This window comes from Suricata suricatta, chromosome 8, assembly GCF_006229205.1.
Source record: "Suricata suricatta isolate VVHF042 chromosome 8, meerkat_22Aug2017_6uvM2_HiC, whole genome shotgun sequence".
Taxonomy (NCBI): Eukaryota; Metazoa; Chordata; class Mammalia; order Carnivora; family Herpestidae; genus Suricata; species Suricata suricatta.
Genome location: NC_043707.1, coordinates 11,242,505 through 11,265,720, shown reverse-complemented (window position 1 = coordinate 11,265,720; position 23,216 = coordinate 11,242,505). Strand labels below are relative to the sequence as shown.

The 23,216-nt window shown below is 45.4% G+C and overlaps 1 protein-coding gene across 1 annotated transcript in view; it reads left to right on the top strand.

Moving 5' to 3' along the window:
* PARN (poly(A)-specific ribonuclease) overlaps positions 1 to 23,216 on the top strand; it is a 150,762-nt gene that overhangs the window by 109,953 nt on the left and 17,593 nt on the right. The window contains exon 22 of the mRNA XM_029949855.1: positions 1,421 to 1,610. Within this exon, the coding sequence (XP_029805715.1) occupies positions 1,421 to 1,610 (190 nt within the window). The remainder of the gene's footprint in view (positions 1 to 1,420; positions 1,611 to 23,216) is intronic.

The following is a 23,216-nucleotide window of genomic DNA, read 5'->3' as shown; positions in this document are numbered from 1 at the left end:
GATTTAAGGTCCCCGATGTACTGGAGTCCCCTTTCTGGTTCTCATGCGCTTACGGGCCGCGTGCTTGTCACTGCGGAGCATTCTTTCACATGGTATTTAGTGAGGACTACTTTGCACAGGGGACTTTGTCAGGAGTGGGGACACAGACCCTCTTTTAGACATCCTGGTGCTTTTGCAGCTGCCCAGGTAGCAATCTGCCCTTAATGGCCCCTGCAGGGATGGCCAGGCCCTCGCTGTCTCACCAAGTGTGTGAGTGGTCACTGTTGGTGGTGACCATGGGCCAGGAGGGTCTCTGCTCGAGCTGCAGAAGCCAGAGCCAGCAAAATGGCCGCCCGTCCACCAGCAGGTCTTCCCGGGGTCCTCAGTCCCGTGCTCCCGGCGCCTTCTGTCCACTGGCTTCTGAAGAGCAGGCAGCAACGACTCTAAGAAAACTGGCCTGGCCTTAGTGAAATGTCAACGCCAAGGAGGAATAATCCCCAGCTTTCAAGTGCTCCTGCCGGCCAGAGGCGCATGACAGAGAATTAGCAGTCTTTAGAAGTGGAAGGCGGAGAGGCCTGCTTCCGGAATGTCTTCAGTTTGCAGAGTGATAAGAAAGGCCCGGGCCTTCGGGTCCAGGCAGCCCGGTGTTGCTTCCCAGCACTGCCACCAACCCACCGTGTGGCCTGCGGCCGCCGCCCATCTGTGCCTCCCTTGGGAACGTGTTGTACGGTTAGACGTCACGTATGGAGAGCACAGGGCATGGACATGGGGTAGACCTTCTGTATCAGACATGGCGGTCGATACTGCTTTTGTCATCTTTTTTATTTTTTAATAAGGAAAAGTTTACAGTTTTCCCTTAGTGTTATTTCCCCCCATTTTCTTACTCTGAAAACGAGTCATGTTCAAGCCAGTAATGTTGCCTGCAAATATGCTTTCCCTACCTCATTATAGTTCTTTATAGTTTACAGAGCACTTGCACGCCATCAGGAAGATGGGGGTATAATGGCTCTCTTTTCTCCTGATGGGAAAACAGATTTGGGGAGCCTGTGGGACATTCCCAAGGCCGCCTGGCTTCTAAATGGCAGAGCTGGGGGTCAGAACTCAGACCTGAATCTCTGGTTTCTTTGACTACTTCAGGCCACCTTTCGAAAGTGTCATCTCTGGGGGCACCTGGGTGGCTCAGTCGGTTAAGCATCAACTTGGGCTCAGGTCATAATTTCGCAGTTGGTGGGTTGGAGCCCTGCATCGCTCTCTGTGCTGACAGCTAGCTCAGAGTCTGGAGCCTGCTTCGGATTCTGTATCTCCTTCTCTCTCTGTCCCTCCCCTGCTCACTCTTGTCTCTCAAAAATAAACATTAAAAAATTAAAAAAAGAAAAAAGAAACTGTCATCTCTGGGGGCGGGGCCAGACTTTTTTATATGGATTTTTTCATTTCCTTGTAGCTGTCAATACCAGCAAATATGCAGAAAGCTATCGGATCCAGACCTATGCTGATTATGTGGGAAAAAAACACGAGGAGAAGCCGATCAAGAGAAAGTGGACCGAAGATAGCTGGAAGGAGGTGGAGAGAAAGCGGTTAAACACACAGTGTGCATCCTACGCTCTGCAGAATCACTACCACCACACCAATAGGTAAGAGTTCTCGGCGCTTGATTTAAAAGGGCAGAGTCGTTCTCGCAGTGGCTTTTCTTGCTGCTTCTCACAGACCTGGAAGTCATAAATCTGACTTTTGGGAAAGAGTGTTTTCTGACTCTCCACCTCATGTGAGACGGTATTGCCACCTTCATTACCTCTGCGCCGTGTAGACCTCAGCGCTTGAACTTACCGCTCACGCAGCCCCGTTGAGGCAGACAGGATGCATGCTCCTCCCGTTTCAGGGTGCGGCAGCCGGGGCTCTGTGACCTGCCCACCAGTTCAGTGAGAGAACCAGGATCAGAGCTGAACCCTTATATTTCCATCCATCCCCTCCCCCTCTCCCCCCTGCCTGAGCGTCTGACCTGCTCTCACATCCCATGGAGACACTGAACCACATGCCTGCTGTAGAAGGAGAACTTGACTTACTTCCCTTATGACCCATAACCCTTCCTTCAGAAGATAGATACTGTCCCATGTTTTATCTTCATGGAACAACCAGATATAGGTATAGAAACCCTGGGGGGGTGTTCATTACAGAAAATGATAAAGATTAGGAAAAGTGCAAATTTACAGAAGAAAACGTGAGCCATGATCCCACCATCCAGAAGCAATCACTGTTAATATTTTGGATTGCCTCCGTGCTTTTTTTTTTTTTAAGAGAGAGCATGTGTGAGCTAGGGGGAGGGGCAGAGAGAGAACGAGAGAGAGAGAGAGAGAGAGAGAGAGAGAGAGAGAGAGGTGGGGGGTGGGGAGAATCTTAGGCAGGCTCCATGTTCAGTGCGGAGCCCAAAGCCAGGCTCTATCCCACAACCCTGAGATCATGACCTGAGCTGAAATTAAGAGCCAGATGCTCAACCGACTGAGCCACCCAGGTGCCTTTGACCTTCCATGCTTTTCAAATGGTTGTTCAGAGATTTAAAAAATTGGGATATAATTAATATGCAATAAAATGCACAGGTCTAAAATGTTTAGTTCAGAATTTTTTTTTTAAAGGAAGGATTCTTCTTTTCTTAGTTTGTTTATTTCTTTTTGAGAAAGACAGCACAAGCAGGGGTGGGACAGAGAGAGGAAGAAAGGGAACATTTCAAACAGGCTCCATGCTGTCTGTGCAGAGCCTGACCCAGGGCTCGGTCCCACCAACCGTGAGACCATGGCCGGCGTCAAAACCGAGAGTTGGATGCGTAACCAACTAAATCACTCAGGTGCCCCATTCTTTTTCTTTTTTTTTTTAACAGTTAATACTTTTAAAGAAAATAAGGGGCAAAAATATGATTAAAAATGGCATAAGTATACACACAGAAATTCAGGTCCTCTAGTTAAAAGTAAGATTATGGGGTGCCCTTATGGTCGAGAGGTCTCTCAACTTTAGTGAGGGGACTCAGACCCCGGGAGCGCTGGCACCACAGCCATGCCTCCCCCGGGGCGGGTGGCCACTCTGATGGAAGTGGATGTCAGTTTCTCCGCTGCTTGCATTGGTAAGGTGGCACGGTGCTTCTTTTCTTTCCTCTGGTAGAATCAGTGTCCAGAATATTCAAGGACTTTATGGGTGATAACTGGACAAAACTAGGGCTTAGATCCTGGAAACTGGACAGACATAAATTTGCTTGAGGGAGAGATTTGGTTGGGCCGCGTGAAATCTGAATAGATAAATACAGGTTCGCACGGTGTTTGAAGAATCTTTCTTTACAGTGGATGCTTAAACATTGAAAATCCCCCCTAATAGGTATTTAGTCCCCATAAATAAACACTGATGCTTGAAACGTCCCTGAAAGGCAGGTGTTGTTACCATTCTCATTTTATCAAGAATGTTCTGTAATTAGAGAAAACAGTTCTCCAGAGCCACTTTGTCCTCAAAGCCACTTTGCCCTTACGAGATTTGGGTCGGTCTTGTCTACAGATTATTTGCAATTTGGCGTTTTTCACCTGCAGGGAAAAAAACCCTTTGGCTCGTTTCTTCTTTCTAGTCTTTTCTGTCTGTGAGAGTCCATCGCAGTCTTCTTGACAATGTAGGAGCTCCTGGGAATTCCTGCCTCTGTATGAAGTGCTAAAGCATACATCAGAGTTACGTTTTTCAGATTCCACATAATTGTCGCAAATTAGTGCTTTCTCCAAGTGACTGAATGAGCTCATTATGTTAGGGGAAAGGAGGGGTGCCCTTTGGAGACGGAGAATTCTGAGTAACCTGACTGTATTCCAGGACCCATTGCTTTGTCAGACTGCTTGCACATTTGTTTATCATTGTGGGGCAAGTGTTTTCTCTGCTCCTGTGGAAAGATGCCTTGGAGGCAGCGGGAGCCATGGGAGGCGAGGGGGCTGGCTCCCCAGGCAGCTAGCAGCCAAGGGTTCTGGTTCAGGCTCTGCTGGTACCTTGGAGATGACTTCGTTCACCCTTCCCTTCACTAAATACCCGTCCAGAGCCCAGCATCTGCCTCTGTTTTCTCACCTCAAGTGAGGCATTTTGTTGGGAAAAACACACACGTCCATTCTGGCTCTTAAGCCCCAGATGTGTTTACGCTGTACGCAGGGTGGAGCGCGGAGAAGATCCGGATGCGCGCTCTAGAGACCCGTTGACCCACGTACTTCCTTCTCAGCCTGTGAAGGCAAGTGCTGAAAATGCCTGTAGTTGGAGAACTTTTAGATGAGGAGCATAAAATAAAAATCAGATTGAGTAAGCCAATGTCAGAAGCAAACCTGTGAATGCCTTTTACTGTAACGAGACCGTAAACAGCAGAGCACCAGATGCGGAAAAGACTCTTGACCCTCTCGGTCAAGCGCTGCCTTTTAAACTGGCCCCTGCCACGGACCTACTCTAGAATTGCTCAGAATCTGCTTTTCCCCGTCATTGTGGACGACCAGAAACCACTGGCCCGCGTCGGAACAAACTGGGATTCAGTCCTTTTTGTCCTCTGTGTCTTGGTTCTTCGCTTACACATTCCTTGATTTCCTGCTTCTGTGACTTAGAGGGGCCGCCTCTCGCCTTCAGGCCCCCACACCTCTCCCACCGTCTCAGAATGTCTCTTCCGCCGAGCACCACCCATCTTCCCCTGGTGGCAGCGAGCACCACCCATCTTCCCCTGGTGGCAACTCACTCTCAGGGACTGGCGAGTGCATTTGCAAGCTCCCCCTTGACCATCTTTTGCCCCTTTGGTCACCGCAGAGATCTTTACTCAGCTGCTGCTGCTGCTGCTGCTGCTGCTGCTCCTGCTGCTGCTGCTTTTTCTTCTTCTTTTAATTATAAAAAAAAAAAAAAAAGGAAGTAGGGGCACCTGCGTGGCTCAGTCGGTTAAGCGGCCGACTTTGACTCAGGTCATAATCTCGCGGTTCATGGGTTTGAGCCCCACATCAAGTGCTGTGCTGACAGCTCAGAGCCTGGAGCCTGCTTCAGATTCTGTGTCTCCCTCTCTCTCTGCCCCTCTCCCTTTTGTGCTCTATCAAAAAAATAAACACACACAAAAAAATGGAACTGTAGTTGCCATACAATATAATACTAGTTCTGGGTGTACAGTACAGTGATTGAGTACATTACTGTGTATGTGACTCCATGCTCATCCTGGTAAGTGTGGCCACCATACAACATTACTCCTGTTACTGTCTGTGTCCCCTTTGCTGTACCTTACACCCCTGTGACTGGTTTGGAACTAGAAGATTGCACCCCTCAATCTTCTTCCCCTGTTCCGCCAATACCCCCCACTCCTGCCCCTCTGGCCACCACCAGTTCCTCCCGTTCAGCTTTACCTGCTGCTGCTTCTCCTGGAGGAGATCCTGTGTCCGTCTTGTTTACTTCTGGGTTCCATCGTGTAGGACGGACTTGACGTCCGTGTCTTTATCTTAACCGAAGGAAGTTTCTCCAGTTTGCATATTCCCTTGGATAGACCTTTCACTTCTGGGAGGGCCTCCTGAAGTTATCTAGGCTAGCCCCCTCCGAGCCCTTCCTGTGATTGGGAAGAGCAAATGTTGGCAAATTCAGTGTTGGTCTTGTGGATTTGGTATATTTTAGCAGAGAAGATGTTTCCCATGACAGTTTTTAAACCATTGAAATGATAAACACACATAATTTTTAAAGATTTGCCTAGTACAGGAGAATGTAAAATGGATGAGGAGAGAATCTTTGCTCATCACTCCCCAGCTCTTCTTCCCAGTGCCTCCTACTGTTCCATTTTCTTTCTTTTTCATAAGCTTATTTATTTATTTTGAAAGAGAGAGAGACAGAAAGAATCCCAAGCAGGCTCTGTACTGTCAGCGCTGAGCCTAATGCAGGGCTTAAATCACAAACTGCAAGATCATGACCTGAGCCCAGATCAGGAGTTGGACACTCAACCGACTGAGCCACCCAGGCGTCCGTGTTCCATTTTCTTTCAGTGGTTTCCGCTCTGCCGCTATTTCTTGTCATACCAACTTTGGCCAACTCACCTTGGTCAGTTCTATAAAAGATGACAGATGTAGTGCTCTCTGTTCTCTTGTCATCATGGTTATATCATTTATACTGTTTACTCCTTTTTTGTATCTGTACTTTTGTGCTTTTTTGAGAAGTGGATCTTAAGAGGTGGCAGCAGATACACATCCTGTTTATATAATGATTATGTCAGCGCGGTTCTCTGAAGGAATAACCTTGCGGTGGGGCCCACTGGGAAGAAAGTGTGTTCCTATGTCATTAAAACTTTGCTGCCCCACCAAGAATCTTCCAGACATCCCAGCCTTTTTTGTGTAGATCTTTTTGAGGGAAGTAGTTTTCTTTTTCTTGGGTGATTTTGATTTTTTTCTTTCTTTCTTTTCTTTTCTTTTCTTTTTTTTTTTTTTGGCATATATAGTGTGTGGTTAGTAAACACTATAAAAATATGTGTTTCACATTCATAATTGATAATATTGCTGGGTAGCGAATTCTAGATCACAGAATGTTATCCTCTCAGAACTTACACATTTTAACAAATATTTATTTTTGAGAGAGAGAGAGAGAGAGAGAGGGAGCATGAGTGGGGGAGGGGCAGAGAGCGAGGGAGACACAGAATCTGAAGCAGGCTCCAGGCTGTCAGCACAGAGCCTGATGCGGGGCTCGAACTCACAAACTCACGAGTGAGATCTCAGCGTGAGATCATGACCTGAGCCAAAGTCGGACACCCAACCGACCGAGCCTTCAGGCGCCCCGTCCTCTCAGAACTTGAACGACCTTGCTCTTCCCACTGTAATCAATCATCTGCATTACTGTTTTCCTTCCAGGCAGGTGCCACATCTTCCATGTCTTTACGTCTCTCGCACCTACCCTAGAGTCTGACCCAGAGTTGTATTCTCACATGTTTTGTGAATTAATGGATGCGTAAGTCCTGGAGTGTCAGTTTCCCCAGTGCAGGTCATGTTTTAGCTCTTGTGATGCTCACAGAAGCATTGGGAGGGAGGTGAGGTTTGTCCCTGGCTCCCAGAGGCTCAGGGGAATTAAACAGCTCTGGGCAAAGGTGTGGGTTTGATACCAGGATTGTGTGCAGAGCCCTGTTCTTTCCACCATGGCCCTCCCTTCCCCCCTGTGTTTCCTGGGGTCTAGTGGACCCAGCCCTGTCCTCAAGGGAAGAAAGTACCCAAACAGATTGCCTCTAGGCACATGCCACATAGGGGACAATTGTCTTGACTATAGTCCCCACATCACGGAAGAAAACAACTAAGAGCTTGTGTCTTTTGATTTAAAAGCAATCTCCTGGGAAGCAAAAGAGAGGCCCTTTTGGATTTCTGCTTTAAAGAATCCCAAAGCTTTCAGTACAGAAGCATTTCAAACATATACAAAAGTAGGAAAAATAAAATAATAAAGTCTTAGCTCACTGTCGCAGAGTGTTAGCAGTTGGTGTGTGGTCAGTCCTATTTTATTAGTACTCTTTCTCTCCTCCTTTCTGATCATTTTTGAAACCAATCACAGACTATTGTTTCAGCCATAAGTCTATGTAAGCATGTATCTAAAAGATAAGATGTCACCTAAAACCAAACCTGCAGTGCTGGTAACAACAAAACATTAACAATGACTCCTAAATATCAGACAGCCAGTGTTCAAATTTCCTGCTCACAGATTTTTAATTTTTAATTTTCTTATTAAAAATATTTTTGGGTGTGTTTTAATTTATATCGAGAGACAGAGAGTGAACATGAACAGAAGAGAGGCATAGAGAGAGGGAGACACAGAAATTGAACCAGGCTCCAGGCTCTGAGCTGTCAGCACAGAGCCTGATGTGTAAGATCATGACCTGAGCCAAAATCGAGTCAGATGCTTAACTGATTTAGGCCCACAGGCTCCCCACAGTTGCTGTTCTTTTTGATGCTCTAATTATCTTGTTTTTGAGCACTGAAAACAATTTTGAGGTGTCTCTTTAATTTAATTTAATTTAACTTTTATTTTTTAATGTTTTTTATTTATTTTTGAGAGAGAAAGAGACACAGCATGAGCAGGGGAAGGAGGGTCACAGAGAAAGGGAGACACAGAGTCTCAAGCAGGCTCCAGGCTCTGAGCTGTCAGCACAGAGCCCAACAAGGGGCTTGAACCTACGAACTGCGAGATCATGACCTAGGCCGAAGTCAGGCACTTAACTGACCAAGCCACCCAGGCACCCCTGTCTCTTGAGTCTTCTGGTACAATCCCTTTAATAGCCTCTTTCACTGATAGTATTTTTTATCCCCGGCTCTTCTGTATATTTCTTACTTTATATTTAGAGTCAGCCATTTCTCCAAGGAGCCTGTTCCTATTGATGGAAAATGGTATTTAGAAACCATAATCTGGGTTCTCAGTGTATTGATATAGGATTCATTGTTGTTTATAGCCGTTTTCAATGAAAGAGGCTAGCAAGGAAGTCTGTCTGTCTTCTTTTTCCTTTTCCTTTTTCTTTTTTGAATTAGTTTATACTGATATTTCCACTTCCAATTAGAGTCCAGGACTTATTTAACTTCTTTTAATTTTGTTTCTTTTCTCTCTTTTCTTAAATATTTTATTTAAATCCAAATTAGTTAACATATAGTGTAATAATGGTTTCAGGAGTTAGTTTTTTGGGTTTTTTTCTTTTGCTGAAAATTATGGTTCTCAGTGATATTATTTGCTTTATACTACTATATGTAAGCATTTCAGAATAACTGTAACAGTATCATTACAAGTAATGTAATTGTTGAAAATATTTTTTGCAGTAATTTTTCCTCCTAGGGTATATCTGACTAGAGATGAATAGTCAAACAACCTTATTTTATTTAAAAAAAAGTATTTTTAATGTTAATTTTTGAGAGGGAGAGAAAAAGCATGAGTGGGGGAGGGGCAGAGAGAGAGGGGAGAGAGAGAGAGAATCCCAAGCAGGCTTTCAGCTGTCAGCACAGAGCCAGACATGGAGCTCAAACCCACGAACTGTGAGATCGTGACCTGAGCTGAAGTCAGAAGCTTAACCGCCTGAGCCATCCAGGTACCCCAAACTACCTTATTTTAAAGTCACTTGAGATAATTCCTCTTTGTGTGGTTCATCTACCAACTCAATAAACGTTTATGTTTGTTTCAGTTCTCACTTTAGGGATTGCCCTTTTTTCAAATCAGTTTTGCCTTCTAACTATGTAGAACATTTACGTGATTCCAGAGTCTGATCTCCTAAGCTCCTCTCCCTGCCTTCCCCAGCTGGTTTTTCCCTCCCTCGTGGTGACCAGTTTTGTTAGTTTTTAGCTTATTCTACTATTTTACAAGTGCATTATGCAACTTCGTATATAAACCTCCATCTTCTGCTAGGTACGTGGGTATACACCATTCGGACTTTTCTCTACCCTCCGTTCTTCATTTAGCCATGTGTCTTGGAGGTCACTCTTACTCCGCTTCTGGTGAAATGAGATTCTTGGCTCTGCAGGTGGCTTTAGTGTTCTTGAACCTCCATAATGCGACAAACCAACCAGCTCAATCAGGGTGTGTCTTCCCAGGTCACAGGTTCAGCCTCAGCATGAAATTCACGAATATCGTTATGTGCTTTGTGAAAAGTTAAGTCATGACCAGTGCTCTTTTTGAGAGGGGTCATTCTTCATTTCCCTTTTCCCGCCTTCTGATCTCGTCCTTGCTCTGTCCCGTCAGTATGAAGGCGTAAAACTCACCGACACGCTGCCTGCTTTTTGGAATATCTGGACCGAAGTGAAAAGCGAGAGAATGCCTCATCGTTTATTGAAGCAGAATCTTCATTCCAGGCACTGTGCTACATGCTTTACATCTTTTTAAGAAATCTTTTTAACAACTCAATGAAGCCCTTAGTGATATTTCTAATTTATGTACGAGAAAGTTGAGCCTTACAGAAGCTGAATAATTTAGCTAAAGTGACACAGTTCTTACTTACAGTGCATGAAGTTGCCTCTTAGGAACATAGCACATCTACACCTGTGAGCCTGCCATCTGAGAGACATGTCTCATTGGAATAAATTATGTTTTCTTTAAAAAAAAAACGGTGTTAAAGAAACCCTACGTTTAAAACCTCTGAATTTCAACCTTACTTCTTTGGGGAGGGGATTTAGATGTCCAGCCCCACGCATCACCAATGTAAAACTGTTAGCTTAAAAAAATTTTAATGTTTGTTTATTTTGAGAGAGAGTTTCTGTGAGCATAAGCAGGAGAGAGAGAGAGAGAGAAAGAGAGAGAATATGAATCCCAAGCCGGCTCTATACTATGTACAGCCCAAACTCATGAACTGTGAAGTCATGACCTGAGCTGAAATCAAGAGTCAGATACTTGGGGTGCCTGGGTGGGTCAGTCGGTTCCCTGTCCGACTTTGGCTAGGGTCATGATCTAGTGGTTCGTGGGTTCGAGCCCCACGTCGGGCTCTGTGCTGACAGCTCAGAGCCTGGAACCTGCTTCGGGTTCTGTGTCTCCCTCTCTCTCTGCACCCCCCCCCCACTCTCACGCATGTGTGTAAGTGCACACACTTTGTCTCACTCAAAAATAATTGACTAAGCCACCCATGTGCCCCAGCTTTGAAAAAATTTTAAAAGAGACAGAAACGACCTTGACACGGACAAGCCGATATCAGAACTCCTGAAGTGTCACCCTTGTACACTCAGCACCTGGTAGAATCCAGTCTTGGGCTTTGATGGGTTGATCGGTTGGCTTTAAGTGGAGGAAGTACAGCAAGGCCAGAGGAGGACGACTGGGCAGTGAGCGAAGACGGACATGCGCAGTGTGTTCCTCGGCCCTAATTGGGGGAGGGGAAGGAAGTGGGAAACGGTCACGATACTGAGATTCCATTAGGAGAAGAGTAGTGACCCTCTGTCCTCCGACGGCTGAGGAAGGGCCAGGGCGGGGCTTAGGTGGCATTTGTGTGAGTCCTGTTTGCCTCATGAGAAAACTCAGAGAGGGGACATGTCTCGCTCCAGCTCCTGGAGCTGCTGCCGCCGCCATAGACAGAGCTCTCTCTGCTGATGGGCTCTCTTCCCCTCCCCTTTGCTGATGTTGGCCAGGCTGGATTATCTCCTGAGGGCTATGCTCCTTTCAGACTGCAAAGGTGGTGGAGACCTTTAACCTCTGTTCTGCGTGGGTTTTTTTTGTACTAAGGAAAAACGGCCAAGATCCTCCACTTAGCCTTCCCGCTTACTCCTTCCCACCTCTGAGGAGTTGCAAAAAAGGACCAGTCTGGTCTGAAAGGGTATTTTTATTTATTTATTTATTTATTTATTTATTTATTTATTTATTTTATTTATTTATTTATTTTTGAGAGACAGAGAGAGACAGCATGAGCAGGGGAGGATCAGAGAGAGAGGAAGACACAGAATCTGAAGCAGGCTCCAGGCTCTGAGCTAGCTGTCAGCACAGAGCCCGACGCGGGGCTTGAACTCGCGAAATGTGAGATCATGATCTGAGCCGAAGCCAGATGCTGAATCGACTGAGCCACCCAGGCACCCGCAGAGCTCGAACCCACGAATTGTGAGATAATGACCTGAGCCAAAGCTGGACGCTGAACCGACTAAGCCACCCAGGTGCCCCTGACGGGTATCTTAAGATGTTGGAATTAAACGTGGAGCATGAAACTAGAGTCTGGTTAATGTAAAATGCAGAATTTTAAAGTACATAGTTACTAGTAAAATGGAATGACTAACCCCACAAATTCAGTTTCCCACAGAATGTCCCTAAGATATAAAACTGAGGAGGGGCGCCTGGGTGGCTCATTCAGTTAAGCGTTCAACTCCGTTTCCTCTCAGGTCACATTCTCACTTGTTTGTGAGGTTGAACCCCGTGTCAGGCTCTCAGCTGAAAATGCAGAGCCTGCTTAGGATTCTCTTTCTCCCTCTCTGCCCCAACTCCCCTGCCAAAAAAAAAAAAAAAAAAAGACGAACCTGAGAGTTTTTTTTTAAATTTTTAATGTTTTATTTGTTTTTGAGAGAGAGAGAGAGACAGCATGAGCAGGGGAGGGGCAGAGAGAGAGGGAGACACAGAATCTGAAGCCGGCTCCAGGCTCTGAGCTGTCAGCACAGAGCCCGATGTAGGTCTCGAGCCCACCAACTGTGAGATCATGACCTGAGCCAAAGTCGGATGCTTAACTGACTGGCTCACCCAGGCACCCCTATTTCATGTATTTTAAAGCCTTTCTTTCTCAGCAGTACCTGGGGAAGGGAGGGTGCTGATGACAGACCTAGAATACTCTAAAAATTTGAATAGAAGATTATGAATTGGATAGAAAAAGAGTGGATGAGTTCATCATTTCCAGTTACTAGTCATCTGCTTCATACTTTATGGAAATGCGTTTGTAGTTGTACAGATTCTCAAGGTAATGCAAGAGGTTGGTGATTTAGGTTGGCATATGCTGCTAAGATCTGGCCTTTGTCTTCTCGTCTGTTGTATGGGCTGGCGTGTGGCTGGTTGATTTGTGGGGGAAGGTCTCCTGTCTCCGACCCAGAGTGTGAAGTGTCAACGCTGTGAAAACTGACCAAAGGCAAAGTGGAAAAACTTTCTTTTCCTTCCTTCACAATTGAAAGCAGAATGTCCTGTCAAGATTTTACTGTAAAGAACCCGGAAGCTCGGTCGAATACGTCTTGCACTCACACGACTTCAGGTGTCTTGAGACGTGTCCGTGTCTCCTGATGGCAGTGGCATTTGAGAATTAATGTTCTCTTTTCATATACTTCGTGATATTTATTTGATCAACGATAATTAGAAGTAGTTATCTGTGTTTCTAATAATGCATTCTATTTCTCATACTTCTCTTCATGTAAGAGTATAATATTTTTACATTTAAGTTTAATTATTTTGAGAGAGAGAGAGAGAGAGAGAGAGACCATGAGTAGCAGAGAGGCGGAGAGAGCGCGAGGGAGAGAATCCCAAGCAGGCTCCGCACTGTCAGCGCAGTGCGAGGCTTAACTCCCCACCCGTGAGATCATGACCCGAGCGGAAATCAAGAGTCAGACGCTTAGCCAACTGAGCCCCCGAGGTGCCCCGATTATAATTTTTTTAAGTGGCATTAGCAATTGGAATTGCCCTCAGCCTGCTTAGATAAGGGCAGTGAGGCGCCAGCTTTCACATGTCTGTTAACTAAATAAAAACACATCTCCTGTTTCAGTTCCCCAGATCAGTGTGGTTAGGATTATTTCTGTATTTCTGGTAGTACTTTTCGCTGAAATAAAATATGAAATGTATCAATTGTATGGATTCACTGCACAATGTAGACTGTTTTTTATGTTTTTCTGGCAGTTTTTTTTGGGACACGGTATGCTTTTAAAAAATTGTGCTAGTCAGTCCTCAGCCAGCAGAACCAATAGGAGGTTAGTGTTTATTTGGAGGGGGTCGTGTGTGTGGGTGGGGGCTGGCCACTGTGACCCAGCACCACGCTTGTCCCTGTGCTGATAGGTGGTTCCACATTTAAATGCCGTCTCCCGATTTGAGGGGCTTCCTTTCGTCCGTTCACAGACCCCCGAAGCAGAGGTTCTGTCTGCCCAGCAGCCCTGCCAGCTGGGAACATTCACAGGCCCCCTTTTGCGCCCTTTGTCCCAAATGTGAAACAACCCAAATTTGCTGTGTATTTTCATATCTTCAGCCCCAAAGTAGAACTAATTATAGAGTCAGAGTGATGGCTAAATGGATGTTTACTGTATGTTTCTTTCCACTTTTCCGTAAGTGTGAAGTTGTTGTAATGCTGGGGAGGAGGGAGCGGGTCTGGGGGAAGCCTTGTGTGCATTTCCAACAGAGGGGAGCGTTTGGGGGGGTTCTGGACCGTCTACAGGTGCCGCACGCCCGGGATCTGACAGGCGGCGGGCGGCTGATGGCTTCCTGCCCAGCCGGTAGGCTGCTGGACCATGTCCCTCCCCCTGCAGCCCCTATGACCCACGCAGGCTGTGCGGCCCCCTTCGTGTCCTACTGCTCTCCGTCCCTCCTCCTCTCCTGATGCTTTGCAAAGGTTTGGACCCCCGCCTCTGATGCCTCAGATCAGCGTCATCTCCAAAAAATGCCTGCCCGTGCCCACCACAGGACGGGGAGGGGACAGCGGAGGCACTGTCGTCCAGGTGTCTGCCACGTGCCAGGCACTATAACTCGGGCTGTTTTGTTTCATTTTCTTCTTTAATCCTCGTAACAACCTGATCCTCAATCGAGGAGACTGAGACTCACCGAAGTACAGGGATGTGTCTGGAATCACAAAACCAGTGAAAGACAGAACCCAGATTCGGGCCCTCATCATTCTTGTCCCAAATCCCATTTATGCTGTTTCCAGAATGTCTGCTCCCTCCTTGTCCACCCATTTGTGATCCTTCCCTGCTGCCAGAGGCACCGCGTGAGATGCCATCCAGGCCACCTGGGATCCTTGGGAGTTCCCTGCCTTGGCAAAAAGCTATTGTTTATTTAGACTGTGCTCCAGCACCTAACACAGGATGCCTTGTGGTCACTCAAAGGAAGGTTTAAATAAACGGATGAGTAAGAGAACTCATAACACCCTGGGAACATCCTTCCTACCTAGTGTCCTATTGGGGAAAGGTCCTGAAGACTGCTTTTTCCCTTTTTTCTTTTTTTGAGAGAGAACATGCATGTGTGTGTTTGCAGGGGTGGGAGAGGGACGGGCAGTCGGAGAGGGAAAGAGAGTCTTAAGCAGGCTCCTTGCCCAGCGCGGAGCCCAATGTGGGGTCCGGTCTCATCCCCATGAGATCATGACCTGAGCCAAAATCAAGAATCGGCTGCTTACCTGACTGAGCCCCCCAGGCGCCCATGCTTTTTTCCACTTTTGAAAAATATAAAATATACTAAGAAAAGTTTCTTTGCTAAAGACAAGGCTGAAAGGAATGGCATTCTTTTATAATTAGACCAGAGTCCACTTTATTGTATTGTCTTACTTGTTTGGCCGGAAAGAGCCGGGTGAAGGTGGGTGTGGATTGACTGGACCCTTGGACTCCAGCTCCGCAGAAGGCGTTCCTGTGCCGCGTCCTCATGTTTTCAGGGAGAATAAAAGGCAGTCGGTCTCCTGCTGCAGAAATCAGTGTTCAGGCCACCATTTTCTGAGTGTCACGTCAGTTGTCCTGGATCTAGCACAAAGCATCAGGGAATTCTTGGGAAGACCATGAGGTACATTAGCTCAGCATCTTAGATTAATGATTCTACGTTCTCGGAAGGGGTTTGTTTCTAGCATGCTGTAGTCACAGATTACCCCAGGAGGGTCTTCAAAAACCAAACCAAGCTGTAAGAACGTGTGGTTTCCTGGGAGGTCCCCTGTTCTAAGAGAGCGGAAATGATGTCCTCTTGTCCTGGTAAAGCCATCGTACCCTGCTGGTTCACCAGATCAGATTGGTAGTGCTAATGATGTCAGCTCAGCAGTAATATGATTAAATATGTGATGCGAATGTCCCCTCAGAATGCCTAATTGACGGCTGCTGGGAAGCTGCTAGAATTTAGAGTAGCATTCTCCATGTGGTTAGTAGCTCTCTCTCTCTCTCTTTTTAAATCTATCACCCCCGGTTTCTCCCTCTCCATGAACTCAGATCGTTTTGGTAGCGTGGGCATCTGAGAAAGGTGAGTGCCCGCGCCAGGAGGAAGGGTCAGGTCCTTCATGAATGTGACCGGCCCACCCACCTACTTTCTTCTTCAGCATTTGTGGGACAGTTTTCTTCCAAATTTGGGCCTGATGCTCACTTGACATTATGGGCTTTTTCCTTCTCTGGTTGGATTTGGTAGGTTTACAAGAAAAACTGGGGCATTTGGGTGGCTCAGTCAGTTAAGCATCTGATTCTTGGTTTCAGCTCAGGTGATGATCTCATGGTTCATGAGTTCAAGCCCTGCATCAGGCTCTGTGTTAACAGGACAGAGCTTTCTTGGGATTCTCTCTCTCTCTCTCTCTCTCTCTCTCTCTCTCTCTTTCGCTCTCTCTCAGGGTAAATAAATAAACTTAAAAAAAATCAAAAGAAAAAAGAAAAACAACAGTTTCCATGGAGATGGGATGTCTTAAAAATTACGTAGGAGTAAGTTACTGATGCTATGAATTTCATTGTTGTTTGGATATCTGGTTTTGAAATTTTTTCGTAAGGGTCATTTCTACTTGGCAATGCTCATAACTGGAAAACAGTGATACCACACTAATTCTGATGAGTGCAAGTACAGACTGAAGACTAGTCTATATTGTAGGGCATTTGTGAAGAAATGAGATGGACTCCTTGAAAGACCTGGTCGTACCTGTATGTATGTGAGCACAAGTTTTACTTGATAAAGCCATATACTCGTGGAACCAGAAGACATTGGAGGGTGATCTAGTCCATTCTCCCTGAGGTTAGAGAGCAGAACCGGAGGCTCCAAAAAGCAGTGCCTTCTTCGAAGTCACAAGGGCAGTGGGTGTAGCAGAGCCAGGCATGCCTGGTTAACGGAGACCAGTAATGACCTACTCCTGGGGTTGGAGGTTGTGCACAGTGTTAAGTGCATCTTTGTGAAGTCCTGGACGTTTTCTTTCTTTCAGAATATTTTCAATGAAGTACCCGAACATTGTTCTCTAAAGCCAAATAATAGAAAACTGTTATAATTAAAAGGAGCTGTCCCTGATGCCCTCCTCCTGTCCCCAAGGGCCACCCACTCTCAACTCGTTTCTCTTGATACTTACTTTTTCCGAGTAATGCAGTCATTGCTGTGTCTTAGTTTTTCTGTTTCCATTGACTTAGGAAAGTGGTGGGCTTGCCCGGTCATTTTTTGGTCCTAATAGTACGTGGAAAGGCTGCCTGTAGTTTTTTAAGTTTTCTCAGCTCCCTGCACTGTCCCTGATTCTCTCTGATGCTGGACTGCTTTGGGTTTTGTCTCTTACATTGAAGGTTTTCTTCCGATATCTATTTTTGGTTTATTTAAGAATAAACTAAAAAGGGATAAGAAGCTGTGGGTGTGGAGGCCAATCTTAGTGGTGTCTTCTCTGAGGAGCGCTGAGGTGAGAAGCCGGCTTTGCGAGTACATGTACTTTCCCTGAGGCTTCTGAATTTCTTTACGGCTTGTGCTTTCTGTGACCTGCTAAAGAAATCCTCACCCACACTAGAGTCAGAAAGATTTTCTTATTTTTTTTCCCATAAATTTTACATTATTTTGTTTTATGTTTAGGTAGGTACATGATCTCTTTCGGGTTGATTTTTCCGTTTGGTATAAGATGTGGGTCCCAGTTCATTTTTTTGCACATAGATGTCCCATTTGTTCTGGCACCACTTTTCGAAAAGACTGTCCTTTCTGTGTTGAACCACTTTGACTTCTTTGTCAAAAAGTGTCTATATGTCTGTCCTTTTACCAGTGTCACACTGTCTGGATTACTACAGCATTATAGAGAGTCTTAAAGTCAGGTAGTAAATCCTTCATCTTGTTCTTCACTTTTCCACATAACATTTAGGGTCATTTTGTTGATTTCTACTAAAAGCCTGCTGGGTGGGGCACCTGGGTGGCTTGGTTTGATTGAGCATCCAACTCTTGACTTTGACTCAGGTCATGACCTCACACTTCATGAGTTCGAGCCCCATCTCAGGCTCTGCGCTGACAGTGTGGAGTCTGCTTGGGATTCTCTCTCTCCCTCTGTCTCTTCCCCTGCCCCCCTTGCGCTCGCTCACCCATGCGCACGCTCTCTATCTCTCTCTCTCTCTCTCTCTCTCTCTCAAAAAGTAAGTAAATAAACTACCCAAAAAAGCCTGCTAGCACACTGATTGGGGTTATGTTGCATCTATAGATCATTTTATTTATTTTTAAAAAATTTTTTTAATGTTTTCTTTATTTTTGATACAGAGAGAGACAGAGCATGATAGGGGGAGGGGCAGAGAGAGAAGGAGACACAGAACTGGAAGCAGGCTCCAGGCTCAAACCCACGAATGTGAGATCTGACCTGAGCCGAAGTCGGAGGCTTAGCCGACTGAGCCACCCAGGCGCCCCTATAGATCATTTAAGAGAGAATTAACATCTTAACTGTGTTGAGTCTTCTGACTCTGAACATGGTATATCCTTTCACCTGTTGAGGTTTTCTTTGATTTTTCTCCTCAGTTTATTATAGTTTTCACCAGACAGATTTTTACATATGCTTTATTAGACTTGTACCTAAGTATTTTGCTTTTTGGTACTGTTGTAAGTCGTATATTCTCAAGTTCTGTTTGCAGTCATTCATTTCTAATACAAAGAAACACAATTGATTTGTGTATGTTGACCATGTATCTTTGAACCTCACTAATTCACTTATTAGTTCTAATAACTTTTTACAGACTATTTGGTATTTTCTGTTTAGACAATCATATCTGTATATAAAAGCAACTGTATTTCTCCCTGCCCAGTGGACCACATATAAGTTTCATTTCTTTTTTAAAAAATTTTTTTAATGTTTTATTTTTTGAAAGACAGAACAGAGCATGAGCAGGGGAGGGGCAGAGAGAGATGAAGGCACAGAATCCGAAGCAGGCTCTAGGCTCCAAGCTGTCCACACAGAGCCTGGGGTGGGGCTCGAATTCACCAACCGCGAGATCATGGCCCGAGCCGAAGCCAGATGCTTAACTGACCGAGCCACCCAGGTGCCCCATATATAAATTTTATCTCTTTCTTTTGTCTTATTGCCCTGGCCAGGGTCTCTAGTACACAGTTACCTAGAAACAGTGAGAACCAGCATCTGTGTCTTCTTCCTGATCTTAGGACAAAAGCCTTCAACATTGTGGTATTAGCTGTACGGATTCAGGTATTTTTAGATGTTGGTTTTCTGGTTTGCATCTTGAGGGAAGTGAGCCTGGTGGCTGGTGCTCCGCGCACGGATCATCAGGAGAGAGCTGGGGGCCACCCCCCTCAGTTTGTGGGGGATGCTGCCTTCCCCGTCCGTCAGTCCTCACTGCCTCCTCAATCCCACTCTGCACTGCGGGACTTAGTGTCTCTGGGAGAGAATGTTGCCTCTAGAAAGCAAACCCCCCCATCCAGGTCCTGTCGGCCGGGGTGATGCTGGTCCCTCAGCTTCCCAGGGACAGAGGCGGGGGGCCCAGTGTGGCCTTTTCTCCTGTTGACAGAGCCCCGTCCTATCCCCTACTTGTTTTAGGAGTCTGGTGCCTGCTGTTTGCTGGGACTTCAAAGTGTTCTGTTGAGTCAGCTTTTTATACAACACCCAGACTTCTGTTCCCTCCTCTGTGCAAAGTTCTTTGTCGCTCTTCTTTCCACTTGTCGTGTCCCAAGAGTGTCTCCAAAGTGAGCCGACACCCCGTGCTCTGATGCTGCCTCTCCCGTTCTCTGTGCCTTGGTTGGGTTATATCTCTCTGCAGATGAATATGTGTGTCCAACGAGTCACGTTTAACTGCCTAGGAATTGTTTAAAAGCAGTTTGTTTTCTGAAATAGTTGGACTTTTGGTATGGGGGGAGTTGTTTTCTTTTGGTTTGCTCACATTACTGATTTGATTAGTAAATCCGTTCATCAGAGACAAAAGTAAATTTTCGTGCAAAAGTAAGTTTCACCCCAGCCTCTCAAAATCTCACGTGTTCGTTCGGAATTTAGCTTCGACTGATTGCGTGTTGAGGATAAACTCCTTTTCTCGGAATTGTTCGTGGCTCTCATGTTTCTCATCGGTTAATGTTTTCTCCGTCGAAGTAAAGTGAGTTAGCAGAGGAGATTATTTAGCCAAGTTCAAACCAGGTTGAAAGCCATTGATCTCTGCAGCCAGAACCAGTTTTTCTCTTACTTAGGCCAATCTCATATTTAAATATAAACTCTATGCTCTGGACTGAGCCACATACTCACACACTACATTCATGTATTCTCTCTCTTTTCCCTGCTTCCCCCAGATGAGGGGGGAATAATGCTTCTCTCGTTCCATAAGAGATACCCCTTAATCCTGGGTAGCTAGCAGCCTGACCTACCTTATTTGACTTTAATTTTTCTTTTCAACCTCAAATTCTTTGTTAGAAATGAGCGTGCCAGCTCATTAGCCGTCTCCGAGGGCTTGCCTTCTGAACGGAGCCTAGGCTCATAGACTTCCTCCCCGTCCACCAGATCGTGCCCACAATCACAGAAACAGTCATGCTCATGGAATTCAAATTCCGCATGAGAATTTGTGAAAACGACAAAAATGCATTTCCTAGCTCCCACGTCCCCAGATTTTTCCAGTTCGTTTTGCTTTGTGAGGTGGTCTGGTCCGGGGGGATCTGTACTTTCCCTCAGCTGTATCTCGTAGTAGGCAGTGTGTTTGTATCCAGCCAGACAGGGAGAGTTGACTGTATACCAGAATGTAAAGCCTGTTACTATCATGTGTACCTGAGGATGAAATCAGCAGTTTGCTGTTTGTCACCTGCCATCCTGCTCTGGGAGGGGAAGCATTCACGTGCCTCATTTGCTCCGTCCGTCCGTCCGTCAGCACCCCGCCGCTACAGCCCCCTGACTGCAGGCCGTGAGCCAGGTCCTGAGACGCCCCGGTCATCAAGGATTGCGAGAGCCTGTTCTCACTGAACTTCCCTTGTAGTGGCAGAGAGAGAGAGAGAGAGAGAGAGAGAGAATATACAAGAAGTAAATAAGTAGCACAGACAGAGATGAGTCTTGGGAGACAAACACAGAACAGGGGGAGGGGCTACTCAGGCTCCGCAGGTCCCAGGGGGAGCTTTTCTGAGGGGCTCTTTTTTCACATGAGATCTGTGGAAGGAGACCTGGCCCTGGGAACAGGGGGCTGGGCAGGGGGCGGGGGGAGGAGGGCGGCTGTGGAGCAGTTCGCAGAGCCCCCCTGGACTGGGCCCATCTCAGGTCCACCTGACCGGAGGGAAGTCACTTAACTGAGGGTGAGGTTTCTTGCCTGTAAAATGGGAATAGAAACAGCTTAAAATGTTCATCTCCAGGTATCAAACGAGAGAATTTTATAAACCGAGTAGCCCTTTAAAATGAAAAATGGCAGTTTTCTCCAGCAGCATGAGCCTCCCGGCCCACTGAAGGGCTTAGCCTCTAAGACTCACTCTAAAGCTCAGGGATCATGACCGTGTGGTGCTGGCACACGGAACGATGAACAGATCCTGACGTAGAGTCCAGAAATACAACCATGCGGCTGTGGTCTGTTGATTTCTAGCAGTGTCTCCATGCAGGAATCCCTTCCTGACATTTCTAGGGACTTTTTTTTTTTTAATTTAAACTGTATTTTAGAGAGAGAGAGAGCATACAAGTGGTGGAGAGGGACAGGGGGAGAGAGAGAGAGAGAGAGAGAGTCAGAGAGAGAGAGAGAGTTTTACGCAGGCTTCGCACTCAGCACTGAGCCTGATGTGGGGCTCAGTCCCATAACCAGGGGATCGTGACCTGAGTTGAAATAAAGAGTTGGATACTCAACGAACTGCGCCAACCAGGCGCCCCTCTAGGGACATTTTATGTTACTCCAAATTGTAAGAAAAATCAGTCACCGAATCAGGATAAAGGAAGAAAATCTGCGGGCCTTGAAGTTTAATCATCAACATAGGTATTAACTCATTCAAAGGAATCCACTGACTTGACGTTGAAAGCAAGAGTGGAATCAGTGTCAAGGTTAAGGTCAGCCTTTCAGAAGCTACCACAGGAGCATATGGAACAGAAGGGGCCACGATCAAATCCGCCATTTCACTGCCACCATGTTGTAAGTGTACGGTCGTAACCCTGGCTGCTGCGAACAGTGAGTCATTTTTATAAATAAAAACACATTAATGAGTTTACTCACATCACTACACTTTATAAAAATCCAGCGAATCTTGTTCCAAGAAATAATAAGTTTTGGAAGCAGTCTTTAAATTGGCAGTTCTGAATCATGTTTCTGTGTAATAGTGCTGTTGACCTTGCCAGGATACTCAAACGTTATGTTATCTTAATGGAATCCAGTGGAGCTTTAGTGTTTGATTATTTGCTGTAAGGCTACAGTTCTTTGTAATTACCACTACGGAAGAAATGCAGAGGCAAGATGTAAATAGCATCGTGGAACACTTTGATGTGAAATCAGCTCATCTAAAAGCTGAATTAGGCCAAGTGGTATCAAAACGAAAATCAAGGCAAGCAGACAAAATATTTTCATCCCTCAAAGAGGAAATGAGCTTCTTCATAGAAGCACTATGTAGTCTTAACGCCCAACTTGTATTTGCTTCAAACATACTCTGAACAGTTTGACCAACTTCAGCACAACGTGAAAGAAACTTTTCTACATCTGGAATATTTGTCATATGACAAATATTAGCAGTTAATAGTTGTGTACTTAAAAATCTTATTTAAGAATAACTTTTAAATATTAAATATTTGTGACTTTTTTAGTTTTTATTTTTAATTTTTTTAATGTATATTTACTTTTGAGAGAAAGAGTCAGAGACAGAGTGTGAGTGGGGGAGTGGCAAAGAGAGAAGGAGATGCAGAATCTGAAGCAGGCTCCAGGCTCTGAGCTTTCAGGACAGAGCCCAACACGAGGCTTGAACCCCCGGACCGCGAGATCATGACCTGAGCCAAATTCGGACACCCAACCAACTGAGCCACCCAGGCACCCCAGTTTTTAGTTTTTAAATGATGTTTACTGGGCATCCATTCAGTGCTAATATTTTACTCTTTTAATATTTTCTGTTACCAAATATCTATATCAAGTAGAGATTATTTTTACATCTTATTGAAAAACATAACTTTTTCATAGTATATGTTTTGTAATCATAATAACCGTATATTTATTATTATATCTTATTTTATTGAACTAACCCCCTGAAACTTTAAATATAATCCTATCACTGCAAAGTGATTCATTTTTTATGATTATAACTCATTATCATTTAAAAACATGTAGTAAAGTGCTATGAAAAATATAGAATAATTTGTTATTCAGGAATCTTGGTTTCCTGTTCTCAAATTCTGAAGATTAGTAACTGTCAGGACCTTGGAAGAGTTTCACATTCATGACAAAGGTGCTGATAATCTAGGAGGCAGAGTTCAGTCTGTCAACAAAGAGTTGTGAAACAGTTGTGTAGAGGTGTGTAAAACCTGAACTTCTCTTAAATCACACCGTATACGTTGTTAATTTGAAACGCTCATAGACCTAAATTTAAGAATTAAAACTATAACACTTCCACAAGAAAAGATGGAAAAATATGTCAGTGATTTTGTACTATTAATCTGAATTGTGACACTTGAACCCCCAGTGTGATGCTATTAGGAGACGTGCCTGTGGGAGGTGGTTACAGTTAGATAGGGTCAGCAGGGTGGGTACCTCAAGGTGGAA